We start from the raw sequence: 20,667 nt of genomic DNA, 5'->3' as shown, positions 1-20,667 counted from the left end.
AAAAGTGACACAAATTTCGTCAAAGTTAGGTATGTCTATACACACACTTTGTATACGCTATGTGGCTATTAGATATCAAGCGCTAATTTGAGACAATGTTTAATTAGTTGGGCTGAGCTAATTAGTGATCTGAGATTATTTTTCCGCCTAGGAGATGTGGTCAGGGATGTAACAAACATATCTATAAAAGAAAATATTACAATTTCATAAATTAAAGGTGACACAAATTTCGTTAAAGTTAGGTATGTCTATACACGCACTTTGTATGTGGCTATTATATATCAAGCGCTAATTTGAGACAATGTTTAATTAGTTGGGCTGAGCTAATTAGTGATCTGAAATTATTTTTCCGCCTAGGAGATGTGGTCAGGGATGTAACAAACATATCTATGAAAGAATTTTTTAAAATTTCATAAATTAAAGGTGACACAAATTTCGTTAAAGTTAGGTATGTCTATACACGCACTTTGTATGTGGCTATTATATATCAAGCGCTAATTTGAGACAATGTTTAATTAGTTGGGCTGAGCTAATTAGTGATCTGAAATTATTTTTCCGCCTAGGAGATGTGGTCAGGGATGTAACAAACATATCTATGAAAGAAAATATTAAAATTTCATAAATTAAAAGTGACACAAATTTCGTCAAAGTTAGGCATGTCTATACACACACTTTGTATACGCTATGTGGCTATTAGATATCAAGCGCTAATTTGAGACAATGTTTAATTAGTTGGGCTGAGCTAATTAGTGATCTGAGATTATTTTTCCGCCTAGGAGATGTGGTCAGGGATGTAACAAACATATCTATAAAAGAAAATATTACAATTTCATAAATTAAAGGTGACACAAATTTCGTTAAAGTTAGGTATGTCTATACACGCACTTTGTATGTGGCTATTATATATCAAGCGCTAATTTGAGACAATGTTTAATTAGTTGGGCTGAGCTAATTAGTGATCTGAAATTATTTTTCCGCCTAGGAGATGTGGTCAGGGATGTAACAAACATATCTATAAAAGAAAATATTACAATTTCATAAATTAAAGGTGACACAAATTTCGTTAAAGTTAGGTATGTCTATACACGCACTTTGTATGTGGCTATTATATATCAAGCGCTAATTTGAGACAATGTTTAATTAGTTGGGCTGAGCTAATTAGTGATCTGAAATTATTTTTCCGCCTAGGAGATGTGGTCAGGGATGTAACAAACATATCTATGAAAGAAAATATTAAAATTTCATAAATTAAAAGTGACACAAATTTCGTCAAAGTTAGGCATGTCTATACACACACTTTGTATACGCTATGTGGCTATTAGATATCAAGCGCTAATTTGAGACAATGTTTAATTAGTTGGGCTGAGCTAATTAGTGATCTGAGATTATTTTTCCGCCTAGGAGATGTGGTCAGGGATGTAACAAACATATCAATGAAAGAAAATATTAAAATTTCATAAATTAAAGGTGACACAAATTTCGTCAAAGTTAGTTATGTTACCCGCACTTTTTACATATATAGTCTATACACACCCTAATTTGAGACAATGTTTAATTAGTTGGGCTGAGCTAATTAGTAATCTGAGATTGTTTTTCCGCCTAGGAGATATGGTCAGGGATGTAACAAACATATCTATGAAAGAAAATATTAAATTTTCATAAATTAAAAGTGACACAAATGTCGTTAAAGTTAGGTATGTCTATACACGCACTTTGTATACACTATGTGGCTTTATACGTAAGCGCTAATTGGAGACAATGTTTAATTAGTTGGTCTGAGCTAATTAGTGATCTGAGATTATTTTTCCGCCCAGGAGATGTGGTTAGGGATGTAACAAATATATCAATGAAAGAAAATATTTAAATTTCATAAATTAAAAGTGACACAAATTTCGTCAAAGTTAGGTATGTATCCGCACTTTGTACATTATAGGCTATATACAAGCGCTAATTTGAAACAATCTTTAATTAGTTGGGCTGAGCTAATTAGTGATCTGAGATTATTTTTCCGCCTAGGAGATGTGGTCAGGGATGTAACAAACATATCTATGAAAGAAAATATTAAAATTTCATAGATTAAAGGTGACACAAATTTCGTTAAAGTTAGGTATGTCTATACACACACTTTGTATACACTATGTGGCTATTATATATCAAGCGCTAATTTGAGACAATGTTTAATTAGTTGGGCTGAGCTAATTAGTGATCTGAAATTATTTTTCCGCCTAGGAGATGTGGTCAGGGATGTAACAAACATATCAATGAAAGAAAATATTAAAATTTCATAGATTAAAGGTGACACAAATTTCGTTAAAGTTAGGTATGTCTATACACACACTTTGTATACACTATGTGGCTATTATATATCAAGCGCTAATTTGAGACAATGTTTAATTAGTTGGGCTGAGCTAATTAGTGATCTGAAATTATTTTTCCGCCTAGGAGATGTGGTCAGGGATGTAACAAACATATCTATGAAAGAAAATATTAAAATTTCATAAATTAAAGGTGACACAAATTTCCTTAAAGTTAGGTATGTTACCGGCACTTTGTTGAACTATGTGGCTATTATATATCAAGCGCTAATTGGAGACAATGTTTAATTAGTTGGGCTGAGCTAATTAGTGATCTGAGATTATTTTTCCGCCTAGGAGATGTTGTCAGAGATGTAACAAACATATCTATGAAAGAAAATATTAAAATTTCATAGATTAAAGGTGACACAAATTTCGTTAAAGTTTGGTATGTCTATACACGCACTTTGTATACACTATGTTGCTATATACGTAAGCGCTAATTTGAGACAATGTTTAATTAGTTGGGCTGAGCTAATTAGTAATCTGAGATTGTTTTTCCGCCTAGGAGATGTGGTCAGGGATGTAACAAACATATCAATGAAAGAAAATATTAAAATTTCATAAATTAAAGGTGACACAAATTTCGTTAAAGTTTGGTATGTCTATACACGCACTTTGTATACACTATGTTGCTATATACGTAACCGCTAATTTGAGACAATGTTTAATTAGTTGGGCTGAGCTAATTAGTAATCTGAGATTGTTTTTCCGCCTAGGAGATGTGGTCAGGGATGTAACAAACATATCTATGAAAGAAAAAATTAAAATATCATAAATTAAAGGTGACACAAATTTCGTCAAAGTTAGTTATGTTACCCGCACTTTTTACATATATAGTCTATACACACCCTAATTTGAGACAATGTTTAATTAGTTGGGCTGAGCTAATTAGTAATCTGAGATTGTTTTTCCGCCTAGGAGATGTGGTCAGGGATGTAACAAACATATCTATGAAAGAAAAAATTAAAATATTATAAATTAAAAGTGACACAAATTTCGTCAAAGTTAGGTATGTCTGCCGCACTTAGTACATTATTTATACACATGCTAATTTGAAACAATGTTTAATTAGTTGGGCTGAGCTAATTAGTAATCTGAGATTATTTTTCCGCCCAGGAGATATGATCAGGGATGTAACAAACATATCCCTGAAAGAAAATATTAAAATTTCATAAATTAAAGGTGACACAAATTTCGTTAAAGTTTGGTATGTCTATACACGCACTTTGTATACACTATGTTGCTATATACGTAAGCGCTAATTTGAGACAATGTTTAATTAGTTGGGCTGAGCTAATTAGTAATCTGAGATTGTTTTTCCGCCTAGGAGATGTGGTCAGGGATGTAACAAACATATCTATGAAAGAAAAAATTAAAATATCATAAATTAAAAGTGACACAAATTTCGTCAAAGTTAGGTATGTCTGCCGCACTTAGTACATTATTTATACACATGCTAATTTGAGACAATCTTTAATTAGTTGGGCTGAGCTAATTAGTAATCTGAGATTATTTTTCCGCCCAGGAGATATGATCAGGGATGTAACAAACATATCCCTGAAAGAAAATCTTGAAATTTCATAATTTAAAGGTGACACAAATTTCGTTAAAGTTAGGTATGCTGATAAAGCATCCCTGATGGTGTCGACGTGTATTGACGGTCGTTTGCGGATTTTTTTAAATTCGGTGCTGAGGAGAATTTCGGTGCTGGGCCCGATTTAGTGTTGGGCCCAAACACGGTGCTCACTTCAGCCTGGTCTGGCGACGGCGTCTGCAGGAGCGGCCATCTTGAATTTTGCGCTCTGAATGGAATTTAGGAAGCACGCCCTCTGTTGACTTAAGTCTAAAGCCGCATTTCGTGGGCGGATCGAGTGTCTGGCATATAGTGGGGTGCCCTAAGTCGCAGTGCACTCAGCACACACATAACAATATAAAAAATATTTTAAAAATAATACCAAAAGAATAAATAATTATAAAACGAACACATTTCAAATTTAAACTTTTGTTATAATTTCTTTCATTTATCCACAGTTCATCATAAAATAATTTCAAGTAAGAACAATAAAATAATCGTTGAAAGGGAGAAAACCATATTAAATTCATCTTGAAACAAAAATTCTATAAAACAATAAAATAGAATATTTTATTTGGGTTAATCATATTGATCACTATAATTAGGGCCTATCTTTAATATACAGCTTTAATGAAAACAAAAATTCTACTGCATATTGCTAACTTGGAAAGTATTTTTTTCATAAGTTCAAATTTATCTTTGTTTTTTTTTTGCCGGCAGTGTAATCCACCATATACATCAATACACCTGGAAGCTAATGATCGGCCATATTCTGGGTCGCGAGAAAATAGTGAAAAACCAAATACACATTTTACATAACTATTTAATGAAAATGAATGAACACTCACTGAGCGTTTAACTCCATAATGCAAAATTACACTATCTATTTCTCATAAAATATGACCATTTCAAACAAAAATATATCAAGGGATGTTTTCTACTATTATCATCATTAGACTGTGTAAGTTTTATGTATATCTGTGATCTTTTTTTACCAATTCTGTAATTTTCCTTTTAATAAAAAAGGAAAAGGTGAACTAATGAAAACTAGTGTTTTTCAGTTTGCCATGGCCATGTTGTATTAGAGAGGGGCTCTAAGGTAAAAGTTTTGTGATGCACTCATTTTCCACTAGATAGAGCCCTAACGAAAATGGGGAAAAAAGTTACAAGTCTTTAATTAAACCTCCTGCAAAAAGGTGCAATATATGCCACTGTGTTTGATACCCCCCAAGCGACACTTGTTTTCAACATCAAAATAATTCATTATAACATTTCATAAGGTGGTCATATTTTTAAGATATCGCCAAAAAAACTGGAGCAAATATATTCAAGCATGAAGAATAATGTCAAAAGGAACACACAATCTAAGAAACGTTTCCAGGGGTCGATTTCACAAAGAGTTAGGACCAGTCCTAACTTAGGACTAGTCCTAGGAGATGTTAAAAACCTAAGGCTAGTCCTAAGTTAGGACGAGTAAATCGTCCTAACTCGAGATAAGATTATCTTAACTCTTTGTGAAATCCACCCCTGTACACTTCACAGATTCAAAATGAATAATTAATGATATTTTTATCAAACCACATAACTTCTCAAAACGCTTTAAATTATCAAAAGCTACTGTAGGCTTCCATAAAAACAAAAGATTTGATTGCCATTAATTTTAAGAGAAATTACCAAACGTATACATTCCCTTCAACATCAAAAAGTAAAATTTTGTTTCTCAGAAACTTATCAAATGTTCCTAAACTTTGGTGTACTTGTGATGAAAACTGAGTCGTCTATAGTTTGCCGTCGATCGAGGATGTTCATGGATCGGTGTTTTGTTTCCTGATGGATCAAGACGCTGAGCTGATTCAGCTGTAAGAGTTGGCTTTATGCTTCGGAAGAAACAAGAAACTGTCAGGAATCGGACCAAGTAACATCTCACTGAGGAAAAGAAAATACAGCAACATCAAAATTAAGAACTGCGACTAAGAGAGAGATAGATAGAAATAGATAGATAGAAGGTTTATTCATAATAATACCGTAGTCATCAAAAGTAAAAACTGAATTACAACTATAATACATCATTAAAGGCACTGGATACCTTTGGTAATTGTCAAAGACCAGTGTTCTGACTTGGTGTATCTCAACATATGCATAAAATAACAAACCTATTAAAATTTGGCCTTAATTGGTCATTGAAGTTTCAAGAAAATGATAATAGGCAATAAGAAAACCTAGTTGCACAAACTTGTGTGCTTCAAATGCCTGCGAGACTTCAGTCCTGAAGTCTTTCTCAGATTCAAATATTTGTCGTGCGAAATCACCCCATTCTCAAAACTGTGTTCCTTTGGAGAGAGAGTTGTTTCTCACAATGTTTTATACTATCAACAACTCTCCGTTGTTCGTTACCAAGTAAGTTTGTACCTTAACATATATTTTGAGTAAAAACCAAATATTTCCTGCTGTCGATTTCACGAAACTCTTCCTAACTTAGGATGAATCTTAGGACTTAGGACGAGTTAAGTTCGGTATCCATAGATGTTAGGACGCACTTAACAAATCCTATAGTTAGGATGAGTTAGTCGTCTTATGTCTTAACTCGAGATATGATTAATCTTAGCATTTCAGGAAATTGGCCGCAGTGGCATTAAAATTTAAAACATCATTAAAATACATTTTAACTGGTGCTCTTCCTACCTTATCTTGACCCAGTCGTTACAGTTGGTACTCGACATCAAGGTCTCAAGGTCATTGCGCCCCACGTAGAAAGGAGGGCGCTCTTGAATCTTCTGAGGCAGTCGCTCCAGGATGCCAACCGGGATGTAGCGATGAAGAAACGACAGCCATTCAAGAAGGAAACGACGAGTCTTCTCAAGACCCTGCTCAAGGTAAAGAAAAATAATTTCAAATTAGATTTTTGTTAAATTCTGTTCTCCAATTCTCTGGATTTCACAAAGAGTTAAGACTAGTCTTATCTTAGTTAGGACGAGTTACTCGTCCTAAGTTAGGACTAGCCTTAAGTTTTTTAAAATCTCCCAACTCTTTGTGAAATCCAGCCCTGGTCATGGAAAAGAAAGACGATTCCAGATCTGGAATGTTTTAGTTTTGTTCCATTATTCAGATGATTCAGCAACCAGAACCAGTGTCCCTTGCTGCTATTGGTGCGTTTTTGAAAGACATCACTTATTTCAATTCCATCATCCAATCAGATCATACCTCTTACAGCTCCCACCTCAGTGTCAGTCCACCAAGTGTAAGACGCTGCAATTGGTGCATTTATTGAGATGTTTCCATATTATCTACAGCAACCAATCAGATCAGGTTTTACATAACTCTTACCTCGGTGTCTGAGCCCCAGTGTTCCAGGCCGTAATTGGTGTACTCCCTGAGAATATCCAATCTCTCATTGGCTGAAATGTCCCAATGTCTGAAACAAATATGTTAAATAAAATAATAATACAACAGTTAACAGTTTCGTTGAACGCCGGCACGTTAATCCGGAGGTCTTTGGTTCGAATCCCACTCCAGTCATTTCTTTGTTCAACCCCCAAAATCATTTCAAAATTTACCCAGTCAGTTTCCCTTGTGGTTTATATTGATATCTGAAACAAAAAGGTTGTATCAAAATTTGGGTGTGATCCCTGGCTACACGGCAGTTAACGGTTGTATGACTTCTGACTGGCACCCCTGAACAAAGTCAATTCTTTGTTCAACCCCAAAAATCATTTCAAAATTTACCCAGTCAGTTTCCCTTGTGGTTTATATTGACACCATTTATTTTAGCGATAAACTTATCATATTATGGACACACTAATTGCGAACTAATTTTTGACAAATGCCAACACCCCCCCCCCCAAAAAAAACACAGGTCGCAAGTTCTGTTAACAGTGATGTAGTTATCAGCTATGCATATTCAAATTAGACACTTGCATATTTAAAGTGAGGTCTTGAATATTGAAATGAGATGCATGCATATTCATACTGACCTTTGCTCTTTGATCTCAGTGAAGAGCCACGGCTTAATGAGCGCCCCTCTTGCTATCATGACCCCGGCTGCTCCAGAGTTCTCTAAATGAGCCGTCATGTCTTCGTAGGAAAGAATATCTCCATTTCCTGGTGGAATAACATGAATAATTGTTACTAGTTTATTTGAAGTTATTTTATGCAAGTTGCCCCCGAACAAGGCTAAAAGCAAATCTTCGTATGGGGCTACAGATGGCTACAGGAAGCAAAATTATTTATAGTAGAAAGAATTCAGGGGAGCTGAAGGAAGGATTTAATATTCCTGTCACAAAAAACCTAGTATTTTGATGTAGTATGAATATTCATTTTCTGATTTGCATGTTTTCCCTAATCCCCTTGTATATAAATTGTAAATTGTCCAGAACCCAGTGGCCATGATTGTACATAACCCATGTCTATTGTGTAGTACCGCGCCTTGATTTGTATGGTCTCAGGTTTAGGGTCCAGTAACTTCATTGCATATTCAAAGGGTAAGTTTCAATAACAAAGAGATTTGGGCTGGTGTGATGTGTGTAGGGATATAGTGTACGCTAATGGGACTGGCAATAGTGGTTAGAGCAATAGTCTTTCTTCAAAACATCTAAGTGGGTCAATTTTGGTCCACCACGTTTACTGCAGCCATGTTTTGGTTACCAGTAGATGAGTTTTGATGTGGACTCCTTGCTCAGTGCCAGCAATTTGCTGTAGTTTTTAAGAAATTATTACCTATAACAGGATGGGGCTTAGCTGCATCAACGCACTCTTTGATGTATGCCCAATCGGCGCTTCGAGTGTAGCGCTGTTCACGACTCCGGCCATGTAACTTCAGGATTATATACAAAGAAAACATTTGTGAGTTAAAAAGAAAAAGAAAACTGAAAAGCAGTTGTAACTGACCAATAATGATTGGGAATTGGCACAAAAAGTGAATTTGGCCTGAGGGGAATAAAAAATAATTAAAAAAAACACAGTGTTCAAGGCAATAAAAAAAAAACCAATGTTTTTTCGAATCGCAAAGGAAAAGAAACCATACTTTTGTTTTGTTTCCATGGAAATAAATACTTATTGTAAAGCTTACCGTAACCACAGAGGCTCCCCAGTCAAATACTTTTGGGATGAGCTTGTGAGCGAAATAATTCTTGTCAGATATACCAGCTCTCATCTTCACTGTCACAGGAACGTCCAAAACCTCAACATAGTAAAAAACAAACATGTCAAATAAAAATCAACCCTTAAATAGTTAGAATTGAAACATCGCATGGCGGGAGTATAATAAGTAGAGGATTTTCAGTAGCACCATGTGGAGTAGTGTTGGTTCTGAAGAGAACTGGTGTTTGACAACGCAACGATCGTATTCTCACTTGGTATACCCCAACATATCATAAAATAATAAACCTGTGAAAGTTTGCGTTTAATTGGTCATCAAATTTGCAAGAGAATAATGAAAGAAATAAAAACACCCTTGTTGTATTACTTTGGGTGCTTTCAGATGTATGATAAAAGGTATCAGCTGAAGCCTTTAATTATTTTAGTGCGAAATTACCTCTTTCTCAAAAACAACGTTACTTCAGAGTGAGCCGTTTCTCACAATGTTTTATACTATCAACAGCTAACCAATACTCGTTACCAAGTAAGGTTTTAAAGACACTGGACACTATTGGTAATTGTCAAAGACCAGTCTTCTCACTTGCTGTATCTCAACGTATGCATAAAATAACAAACCTGTGAAAATTTGAGCGCAATTGGTCATCGAAGTTGCGAGATAATAATGAAAGATAAAACGCCCTTGTCACACAAAGTTTTGTGCTTTTAGATGCTTGATTTCGATACCTCAAAATCTAAATCTGAGGTCTCGAAATCAAATTTGTGGAAAATCACTTCTTTCTCGCAAACTATTTTACTCCAGAGGGAACCGTTTCTCACAATATTTTATACCATCAACCTCTCCCCATTACTTGTTACCAAGTAAGGTTTTATGCTAATAATTATTTGAGTAATTACCAATAGTGTCCAGTATCTTTAAATACACATAGGTGTAAAGATAAAGACAAATTATATTCTTTATCCCCGATGCAAAACTAACATCTATAAAATTAAAATTTGTAGGTTCAACTTACAGCATCCATACCACGGACAATCTCCTCCAACTTGCCTGTCCGGCCCATCAGCGCACTGCCGCCTCCCTGTTTGAGGTCAAGCAAAGGTCAAAGGTGTAAGAAAGGTCAAAGGTTGAAAGAAAGTTCAAAGGTTGTAATGTAAGAGAGGTCAAAATGTTTAAAAAGGTGTATCCAATTCAAGAAAAAACAGTCTTGTGTGTATTCACAATTTTGTTAGTTGCTTTTGCAGGATCTGGCCAAGCTCAATCGGTTTACCATTTCAGCCATCTTGCAACAGGGAACTTGCATAATTATCTTGTGTTTGAGCTACTTTTTGTGCTCAACAACTCTTTGAAATTCCGCCCAGAGATACAAAACTACAAGTTTTGACACAATGTGGACTATTTGTTTCTCCCTTTGGTGATTGCTTTCAAGAAAATTTAAAGAGTAAACAAGATTTGAAATAAAATCCTAAATCAGCCTTTGAAACAACCCACGGCACCCACAGCAATTGCCGTGATGCCCTGTGCTTTTGCTGTGATGCCCTCAGCAAGGTTCCAATACAAACTTACAATGCCACATACACATGGCCCGTCTCAGAGAAACGTTGCTGGGCCCCTTCAAGAGCGAAGCTCAAGGCCCACTAAAATCACATTCTGGATTGTAAATAATTTACCTTCATATATACAAGATCGATTGGGCATCCAACGTTCAGGTCCACAAAGTCAACGTCGCAGTAGGTGTTGACCAGCTCAGAACACCTGCTGACAGTGTCAGGGAAGTACCCAGCAAGCTACAAATAGAAAACAAAACAAGAAAACGCTGAAAATTGGCTACCGATTTTTTTTTTTTTATTCTGCAAGTTCGCCGCAAACAAGGCTAAAAGCCACTCTTGCTAAAAGGGACTACACAAAGAAAAATTACTAAAAATGTGAACAAAAATCCTTTTAAATCCAACCCCCTACTCGCCCCCATACCACATTCTCTTCAAGAGGCGCCATGAGCAATGATCGTTAGAATATGGTGCCATATAAATGTTACAATTGATTGATTGATTGGTTGATTGATGATGTGACAGGCTGATGAAAAAACCCTTCACTGTGAGCACTAAGTGTGCAAGCTTGCGAGGGCAAAAGCCTGCTCAAATACATTTGTCTTTAGTCTTAAAAGCCCTGCCGTCGATTTCACAAAGAGTTAGGACTCGTCTTAGCTCGAGTTAGGACGAGTAACTCTTCCTAACTTAGGATTAATCTTAAGGTCTGCATGCTACAGTGCACGGTTGGGACTCGGCCTAAGTTCTAAGATTAGTCTTAAGTTAGGAAGCGTTTTGTGAAATCGACGGCAGCTCTGCAATCTGGGGCATTCTTAAAATTTATTTTGGTAATAAAATAGCCGGATTTCCAGTTAAAAATTGAGAAATCACATCCCTGTTTTAGGTATTAGTACCTGAACTCCAAAGACATCTTCAGATGAGTGTCTCTTGAGCAGTGCCCACTCTGACGGTTGACCCTGGAGGAGGTTGGTCGACATTGCCATCTCACCACAAGTGATATCAGCCCCAAGACGTTTGCAAACTCGGCGGAAGGGAAGATTACCAACCTAGACAGAAGAAGATGTTCTCATATTTAGGGGGGTTTAGATCTGGGTCAGAAGTGGGGGTTGTACCTGGGTCAGGGGGTGGGGTTGAATTTGGGTCAGGGGGTGGGTTGAATCTGGGTCAGGAGGGGATTGAATCTGGGTCAGAACTCAGGAGGAGGGTTAAAACTGGGTCAGGAGTGGGGTTGAATCTGGGTCAGGAGGGGAGTTAAAAATGATACACTTACTGTTGTAAGAGGAGCCAGGTAGGATTTCCCTTCCACGTTCAATTTTTTCTTTTCACTTTTTCGTAATTTTACCAAATCCTGATCGGTTACAACCCCAGATGAGGAGTGTTTGTTTGACTCGGCAATAGAATCTACTGCTTGATTGGCTGTCGCTGGAGGAGTAACAAGGCTCACTCCTGGGTCTTCAGAGCTCTGATTAGTTGTTTCCTTTTCAGCTGCTACTACCTGACTCTGATTGGCTGTCTCATGCTGATGAATATTCATGCTGCTCTTGCCATCTTCATTAGACAGCTCAGGGACCAGTGAACTACTGTTACTACCTGTAGTACTTTTCATGGCACCAGTGTTCACATCTGCTTTGTCACCAACTTGCTTTCTTGGATTTTTCTTCTGGTTTGAAAGCTGCGCCAGGAATTTATCGCTTCTCTCAAAAGTTCCCCTCCGCTTCCGTAGTTTTACTTTAAGATCGATCGACAGACTGTTTGACGTTGTCGACTTGTTCAAGTTTGCCTCGTACTTCTCATTCTCAACAACATTCTCAAAGTCCTTGGTGAGATGACAACTACCAAATCGGCACAAGACTCCAAAGTGACATTTTCCAAACGTCTCAAAGTTGTAGCAACGATCTCCGATATCAGGCAACCGCTTTGCCCCCGCTGCCTTCAGGTCATGCAGGTATCGACACTCGTCCCCATATTGACACTCCTGCCCGTTGATTACCTTAGGGCAGAGTTTCTCGCCGACCGGTATCCATCGGGTGCGAGGTCGGTTCTGGTTCATACCTCTGGCCTTCTTTTGACGTTTGCTTTTCGGTTCATCTCTGCTTTCTGCTGGACGGCTGGCTGTTTCAGCTTTCCGGGGCGCCTGATCGTCAGAAAGCACCAACCCGTATCTCAAATGTACCTTGCTGTAGTTGATGTATCTAGGAAACACAAATAATACACAAACAATAAATAGGAAGAACAATTGAACTGTTTGAGTTTGAACGGGCAATAAAAGTAGACTTATCTCACATGTATTATGAGTAAGTATTCTTCAACTATCCACAGAATTATATTTATCAGACTGCAAGTCAACTTGCACACAAACACAAGAATGCTGGACTGAAGTCCGGTCATGAGTTTACAACGCTCGACTTCACAAAGAAATAAAATCTATCATAAGACAAAAATTGTCAGTATCATCAATCATGTAGTGATTATATTGTGACATCACACTTTACTAAGCAACTACGATTGATCTGCAGTAACGATCAGTCTTAGCTTTTTGTAAGACCCAGTGACTGGGGCGCTGTAATCCTTTTTTTAAAACTTTGTCATTATCGGGCATAATTTTCTTTGAAAAATCCAGAGTAAAATTTTGCAATCCAGAGTAAAACTCCAGCCCTGCATGGAGGGGAATGGGTATTAGGGGCTTGACTGATACACAACCTAGTCTTACTCGCTCTTGATTTTGGCGTTTCCTTGTCTTTCATTGAGCATCTTAGCAAGTTTCTGTTTGTCCTCTTCACTTAGCGGCCTCTCATCTGAATTTTTCTCTACTTGAGCTGCTGCCTCCTTAGGACCGTCTTCTGTCGTAAGAGTAACACTAGACCCACTCTTTGTTTCTTCCTCCATGGTATCGCTAGCTGTGCCTACGTTCTCCATCTTTTAAAAATCAGCTCCTTTTGTCTATAAATGAAAAAAATGCAAAAGTCATATTATCGCCTATTGTATCAATACATTTCAGCCCTAGCGGTAGTTGTGATTATAATGTAACCCTCCTCCCGACAGCGAAGCCGGAGTCGCAACTACCCTAGCCGATACATTTCAGCAAGCTGATTCTTTTCTCAAACAATTAATGATGCCCGTTTTATTTCTAATGCAAATATTTGTAAATGACCTGAGGTTTCGACCCTTGCCATGTTTGCAGAATCTATCTCAATAGAATTTTAGAAGAATACTGATTGAATAAATGGATAGGGTCGAAACATGAGGCCTGTTTAGATTTTGTTTGGTAAGAAGATTTAAATCAGTTTGATTTTTTAAATGAAAATATTTGACTTGTTCACTTCCGAATCTGATTCTTATTTTTATGTAGTTGCGATAATGTACGTTATCGCAACTAATTTTTATGCAAACTCTGATCTCATTCTCAGTCTATTTTATAAAAAAAATCGTCATTCGATCTGCTCTCATCTCACTCACTAACTAAATAAAATGTTTTTGTCGAGGTCTCTCACAATTATAAAACATTGTTATTGAGGTCTCAGGGGTCAGCCCCTCCCCCTCACCCCTCAGCGTAAACTTTTTTTTAAGTAAAACAAAGGAAAAGTTTCTGTATGGCGTCACCACTTTTTCATTCGAAATAAAATAATATAGTATCTAATTTACCTGATTGATATATCCCTTTTTGTAAAAACCAGTGAAAATGTGGTGGCGCCATACGGAAAGTTATCCTAAACAAATTACAACCTCTGTTGCTGTCTTCGGTTTATTACTACTAAAATGAAGGTACTTTTTAAACGAAAATAAATTGCATGCAGGGTTGGCATCATGCAGTGCCGCAGGGGAGAGCAAACCGACCCTTGGCGTTTACATCCTGACTGAAGGACATGAAGGATTATGCCATTCATTTCATGCCAAGTGCCGAAGTGATGAGTGAGCTTTGGCTTTGCCAATCAATTACAACTTCTGCATTATTTCTCTGAATGTTAACCGCTAAACAATCATACCAAAATAGCGCAAGAATTTTGCCATGACTATAATTTTACACATATACAGAAAAACTACAATTTCTAGCTATAATTTTACAGCAAATACAGACAATTTTGAAGTTTACCTTGAATTCCCCAACACTCACTCACGTGTGTCTCTTGCTTTTCTTTTTGCACTTTTCATAAAGTCTGAACAGCCCCCTCTAGTGTTCAAATATGGTCATTAATAAATAATAAATAATGCTGTTCCGTGCCTCAGAAAATTACAGAAATTCTCTCCAAGAAATATGAGTCGCTGGGGCAATAATAATCAGCAGAACCCCTACAGTGGGGGTGTACCAGGATGGGGGGACTCACCCATGCCTCCAAGAGGGACACCTCATTCAGGAAATCCAGGATTTTGGGGTCCGCGAGGTCCCTCTCCACACAACAGATTCGACAGGTAAAAATATTGTTACAGCTATTTTGTTGAGTGTTTTATACTGTTTTTAATGAGAGAGTAGTGTATTTTCGACACATATGGAAAACTGTGCACAAATTTACGTGTTTTCCCCTTACACTTGTGGTTAAATTTCATCGGTTATTATTTATAATGAAGTTGAAATCTGTTCAGTTATGTAAATGTTATTATTAACATTAAATTAAAGTACTTTCCTCTTTTTCATATGGCCCCAAATTGAAATTGAAATTCAAAACAAAATTAAAAGTTTGCGTTTGTAAATAATGTAATCGTACTTGTTGTACTGTTGTTGGTTGTACTTGAAGCATGGAGGAATAAGTTTATTCCTCCATGCTTGAAGTCACTCAACGGCAACTTAAGTTAACTTAAATTCTTACTCACATTATTAATCATCACCTGTGATATGGTGAGGGTGGGCCATCGGTTCGGACCACCAAACCAAGGGTTACAATTTTAACTTACCAAACTCGTTCCAATTTCAATTTCAATTTCATTTAATTTTTACAATTACATGATGTTCAATCCTGTTCTGCAGATTCATCATCAAATGTTAACTTAACTGTAAACATCATAAACAAAAAAACTTAAAAATAACACAGGTCCTCAGTATTATATCAACAAAAAAATACGCACTTACCAGATTTATTTTAAGTGGATTGTTTTTTGTGTACCTTAATAATTATTTAAAAATTTTAATTCAGCTGTCATGTGTATTTATTTTCATTCTGAAAACGTTAACTAAGTTATCTGTAAACTGTAGAATTTAAATTATGCTTATATTTTTTCAACAGAGGTCCGCCGCAAGGGCATTCTCCAAGCCCCCATCAATCCCCCCGGGGACAGTTCTCACCAATGTACCCCTCGTCACCCTTCATGCAACAGGCGCCCGGCCACCAACACAGAATGGGACATGTAGGAGGGGGAGGGGGAGGGGGAGGGGGAGGGGGAAACTCCCCTCGGTATCAGTTCGGAGGGAGGAACTCCGGAGGGGGATCATACTCATCCCCGAGACACTCATCCCCAAGAAACTTCTTCAGAGGACAGGTTAGTCAAGCAGGCCTGTATTCTTTTTTTGAAACGGCAAGGACACCAAGGCACTTTCTACTTGGTAACTAAAGGACACCCTATGGCTATGAGGAAATTGTAAATGACTACTTGAGCATTTCAAGGGCACCAAGGCAATGTCCAGAAGGCATGGAGGCAAACACCTCCATTGTCTCCTAAGTATCAGGCCTGGTCAAGACTTTTTACAGTGCCTGGGGGGAATATTTACAACAAGACTGAGGGTTTCAAGCTCAACATTTGTATTGGACCAGAATTTAGTTTATAAGACCAGAATCAAAATGAGTCCAACAAGCACCTAGAGAAAATGTTCCTCATTTGTCTTGTCTTGCATGTGTAATACGTACTTTGATACTCAACAGAATTGAAAGATGTTTATCAGACTCATAATATAGTCAACTATTTTCTCACAAAGATATTGCACAATCGGGCCTGGAATTTCATCTTAAGAGGGCAAGGCCTTTTTCATTTTGATACGGGCACTTCCATTGAAAAAACTGTAAAAGTCTTTGGGAAATTTTTGAAGGGGCACAAAGGCCAAGACCAGGGCAATAGAGGTTCTGCCCTTAGGGGCCTCCGTGAAGTTCCAGGACTGGCCTATTTTTATCGATATCCAATTGAAAAACACAACACTACTGTGAGTTTACTGTCCCAATGCTAAAAGTACTGGCCTTTGTACTGCAGTCCAGTGTTAATTTCGAGCCGTACAGTAAATCTTGAGTTACCCTTATAGAGATTCCATTCCACATCACCTGAACAGCATACTTTTATTCATTATCAAGAAAAATTCCATTAAAATGTTATAAAAGTTTCGTAGAATAATTTGCATTTGCCCCAACTAAGGCTAAGACCGTGGGAAGCAAGCGATGCAACGCATGTGTGTCATTTGTGCGAAATAATGGAACGATGGAACAACAGCATGATGTCACAGGTGGAGGTGAACAATAGTATACCACCTAAATTACATTGAATTCTTTTTGGCGATGAAACGGGTACCCACTGCTAAAATATAGGATTCGAACTGTCTCTAGCTACCGGGCAATCTCGGTAGTTTAGTTGGCAAGAAACTGCTCTACAGTTTGGCTTGAATCCCACTTGAGTAACATGCCTGTGATTTTCTTTTCACATAGTTCTGGGAAGAACTGAGTATACAGTGCTACAAATGTAACACACATCGGTGTATATGGGTGAAATCAAATGTAATAAACTCTTGTTGTTTTTTTACAGGGTAGGCAATCTTCAGGCAATGGGCAGCCAGCTGACATCAGTAAGTACTACAAACATTCAATGGTTGTGGATCCATGGAAGCATCTGATGACATCATCATCTGGGACCCCAGCATCCAAGACCTAACGTCTTGAAAGAACCACAGCGAAAATAGACAATGAAGAAGAAACTCAGGCCAACAACATGTTGTCAGGTCGGCCATCTTGTGTTGAGCCTCTTTAAGTATAGGAGAACCAGAGTGAGGCTTGAGGCATAAATAGTCAGGTGCAGTAGACACTTAGCTATGGAGATGCCAATAATGTGCTCAGGGAGCCATACTTACCCTTCAAGTAGATGACTTGAGAGCTGTCATGTGTACAAGACATGGTTGAGAGACTGGTTCGTAGTTTCAAAGTGATTTTGTCAATGACCGAGACACCTCTTGAAGTCCGGGTACCCAACCCAAATCACTTGGATTGGAGACTTGTAAAATAATTTTTCAAATTGAAATTTTCTTTTTGTAGCCGTTGCAAAACTGAAAAAAAATAATTTGTTTTTACTCATTTTAACATTGGGAAATAAAAGATGTTTTTTTTTATCCTTGGCACACGTTTTGTGTTTATTTTCATTTCAAAATTTCAAGGTTAAAAAAAGAAAAATTGTGAATTTAGGAAACTTAAGACCAAACCGCTTGTGTTACTGCTTAGCGTACCAAACAAAAGGACCTGAAAGCTTTGATGGAATCGAACCACCCACATACACAGCAGTGGTGGTTCACCACCCCACCATGTTGTGTCAACCAGAAAGGCTTTTTACTCAGGTTCAAATGATCGGAAGCAACAGATCCACATTGATGCCGGGGGACCGGCATGGAGTAACAGCATACTGCATCATGAGGACTGGAACTAGCTACAAGATTTGTTATGTTACCTTTTCGGAGTACAGTGTGTTGTGTCCGTCAACCCTGCTCAGGTGTTCAGTAAGTATGCCACCATTTGTGCCTCTCATACAATAAGTGCTTTGAAGGTAGTCTACAGAATGGGTAAGGACAAAAAACAATGTTTCGATTCAGTCTGAAAGCTTACTGACTATGAAGTTCATACTAAAACCATTTTTTATGTGGATAAATTTCCCTCTGAAATGAAGTCATAATCGAGAAAACTGTTTATGAAATCCACGACGGCTGATTTCCGTTGATACAACCAAAATTAAGGACATTGGGTTTACATGCTGAAAATTGTGCATCACTGTTTTCTCCAGACTCACACAACGTATGAAGCCCAAATTTCCACAGGTAAATGTATGTCATTTCATGTAACTGGTCAATAACACAAAACATGAACACTCTGTAAATATTTTGGCAGTTATACCAATCCTGAATATGAATAAAAACTTAATATTCCCATCCCAACCCTCTCCTCTGTGAAAGATGTTTTCTGCATTATCTATTTTGGATTCAGCCCCTCCCCTTTCCTGGCTCTGATAGGGTCGCAAGATTTTGTAAAAGGGTGTCTAAATTGTTCACTTGAAATACATTACATGAAAATGACACTTTAAACCGGGTGTCCAAAATTTAATAACTGGGTGTTAAAAATTAAAAACAGGGTGTCCAAAAGACACCCCTCTGGCTAAAATGCTATGTCTTGACTATTGGGAGAGACCACACATTCGTCTTGACTTTAAAATGGAAGTAAGTTATTGTTTTGGAAGGAGTAAATAAATTCCGATCTAGTATTCAATACACACATAAACCCAACTGTTGTAATCTTCATCAAACCTGGAAGATAATGGTTTAAATGATAACAACAAACATGGGTCTTTTGTTTCGCAAATTCCGACCGCTAATTTCAAATGTGGCAATCAAAATAAGCGACGGTGTCTTTAGGGATGTTCAAAATGCTATCTACTCTACTCTGATAATATTCTAAACATATTTGCTCTTCATGATTGGTGTTGGTATGAACTTTGTTATTTAGTGAGCTTTCAGATCGGAAAATAAGTTTAAAAAAAAAAGCAACCCTGCTCTTTGTCTTTCAAGATTTTTTTTTTAACGTCAAATGGTTTTTAGCTATAGCGGACTATGTCACAAATCTTTGTCTTGTTCCCCAGAAGTAAAATAGCATTATGAAAATAGATTATCATTATACCAAAAGGGGACTAGACTATTTTATCAACCCAGCCTGTTTGATTACATTAATCTGAATGGGGGAAAAACAAAATGGTTGCCTAAATGACGTTCTATATCCGAGGAATTATCTTAAAAATAAACATCTTTAATTAAAGAGTTACAGAGGCTGTGAAAGTTCAAGTCTTCAAAAAATTGATGGCTTTTTTTTTTCATCAAAGACAAAAGCTACATGTACCGTCATCATAAAGATAAATTGCCGTATTTGATCAATTTGACAATGTGGGCACAAGACCAAAACTTGTTCAAAATATTAGGTTTCTCCTGTTGTTAAAAGAAATTCACAAAGCAGTATTTCTGCCGACGTGCCATCATCTACCGGGACTGAAAATATTGCTAAAGAAATTGTGCAAACATCTTAGGTTGGACTAATAACTTGGTCAACCCTTGCTATAAAAGAGCACCGTTTCTTCCTCCATGGTTAGATATACTGCTTATAAGATTTCTCCCTGAAGACCCAAATCTCAATCTGCTTTTTGTGTTACCGTCTCTTAAAACAACATTCCTGTTATAAAGAGGCAATTTGGCCAGTCCTAGCGACATCATCAATGCAGACAGAAAGTCAACTGCACATAATGTAAATCTTGGCAGAAACCAAATTATTTTGAAGTGAAACCCAGGTAAGAAATTTAAATCGATTCTGTATCAAAAATATAAAATACATAAAAAGATCTCATACCTTTTTTTTCTGACGTACAGACTTCTGGAAGGCACATCTGCCAACTTGTTGCATCTTACATCACGATCTTAAGAAGCATGTCTTGGTGCTACAGACCCCTCTATATGATGTTCCTTGGTGATGGTTCTCTCAGAGCAAATGTTCCTCTACAGAGTTGTTTTTTTGACAATACACAATTTGACCTACCTGTCACCCTCACTAAGACAGCAGGGACTTCCCCTAAACACAAATATTGTTTTCATCGGTATATATCGAGTATACATCGAGTATACACATCAGGTCTTGAATTTCATCTTTGAACATGTTGAAAGGGCAAGGCCTTTTTCATTTTGCAAAGGGCATGTCCATTGGAAAATCTTAGTCATTGGGAAACTCTCAAAAGGGCACCAAGGCCAAACATGAAATGTAATTTCAAAAAAAACAAAACTGTTGACAGAATCGCCACGAATGTGCTTTTATAATTTATTACACTCTCTTGCCCAGGTCTGGATTCATTGACATAGAGCTGCTTTAAAGCAGAGATTATTGCTTAACAATTTCCTGT

General features: G+C 37.2%; 3 protein-coding genes across 4 annotated transcripts in view; 1 reads left to right on the top strand and 2 right to left on the bottom strand.

The window, feature by feature from the left end:
* Nucleotides 1-4,149, bottom strand: part of LOC139948679 (uncharacterized) — a 29,521-nt gene extending 25,372 nt beyond the window's left edge. Inside the window, exon 1 of the mRNA XM_071946923.1 lies at nt 4,124-4,149. Within this exon, the coding sequence (XP_071803024.1) occupies nt 4,124-4,144 (21 nt within the window). The 5' untranslated portion in view covers nt 4,145-4,149. The remainder of the gene's footprint in view (nt 1-4,123) is intronic.
* Nucleotides 4,150-4,413: 264 nt separating this feature from the next.
* Nucleotides 4,414-14,711, bottom strand: LOC139949016 (tRNA-dihydrouridine(47) synthase [NAD(P)(+)]-like). 2 transcript variants are annotated; one of them, XM_071947408.1, is made up of 12 exons: nt 14,682-14,711; nt 13,277-13,506; nt 11,837-12,758; nt 11,460-11,612; nt 10,690-10,806; nt 10,035-10,100; nt 8,996-9,106; nt 8,644-8,740; nt 7,902-8,028; nt 7,255-7,342; nt 6,613-6,794; nt 4,414-5,856 (listed from the first exon to the last, which is right to left on the bottom strand). In XM_071947408.1, the coding sequence occupies exons 2-12, from the start codon at nt 13,480-13,482 to the stop codon at nt 5,784-5,786; spliced, it is 2,142 nt and encodes a 713-aa protein (XP_071803509.1). In that variant the 5' UTR covers nt 13,483-13,506; nt 14,682-14,711; the 3' UTR covers nt 4,414-5,783. The 2 variants fall into 2 exon arrangements, with proteins under 2 accessions (XP_071803509.1, XP_071803508.1); XM_071947407.1 differs by having other exon boundaries at nt 14,657-14,700.
* A 35-nt stretch (nt 14,712-14,746) lies between these two features.
* LOC139949017 (uncharacterized) lies at nt 14,747-17,855 on the top strand. Its single transcript, XM_071947409.1, has 3 exons — nt 14,747-14,973; nt 15,783-16,035; nt 17,281-17,855. The coding sequence occupies exons 1-3, from the start codon at nt 14,819-14,821 to the stop codon at nt 17,404-17,406; spliced, it is 534 nt and encodes a 177-aa protein (XP_071803510.1). The 5' UTR covers nt 14,747-14,818; the 3' UTR covers nt 17,407-17,855.
* Nucleotides 17,856-20,667: the final 2,812 nt, after the last annotated feature.

Source organism: Asterias amurensis, chromosome 16 (genome assembly GCF_032118995.1).
Source record: "Asterias amurensis chromosome 16, ASM3211899v1".
NCBI lineage: Eukaryota > Metazoa > Echinodermata > Asteroidea > Forcipulatida > Asteriidae > Asterias > Asterias amurensis.
Note: the sequence above shows the minus strand (reverse complement) of the source record. Positions and strands in the feature narration are given on the sequence as shown.

What these genes read in the sequence shown, in the direction of transcription:
- LOC139949016 (XM_071947408.1), bottom strand. Translation starts at nt 13,482, where the DNA reads ATGGAGAACGTAGGCACAGCTAGCGATACCATGGAGGAAGAAACAAAG. An exon ending in AAGATGTCTTTGGAGTTCAG is followed by an intron (nt 10,807 to 11,459) that starts GTACTAATACCT and finishes TTCTATTTGTAG; the next exon opens with CTTGCTGGGTACTTCCCTGA. An exon ending in ACTGAGATCAAAGAGCAAAG is followed by an intron (nt 7,343 to 7,901) that starts GTCAGTATGAAT and finishes TATTTGTTTCAG; the next exon opens with ACATTGGGACATTTCAGCCA.
- LOC139949017 (XM_071947409.1), top strand. Translation starts at nt 14,819, where the DNA reads ATGAGTCGCTGGGGCAATAATAATCAGCAGAACCCCTACAGTGGGGGT. An exon ending in CCACACAACAGATTCGACAG is followed by an intron (nt 14,974 to 15,782) that starts GTAAAAATATTG and finishes TTTTTTCAACAG; the next exon opens with AGGTCCGCCGCAAGGGCATT. An exon ending in GAAACTTCTTCAGAGGACAG is followed by an intron (nt 16,036 to 17,280) that starts GTTAGTCAAGCA and finishes GTTTTTTTACAG; the next exon opens with GGTAGGCAATCTTCAGGCAA.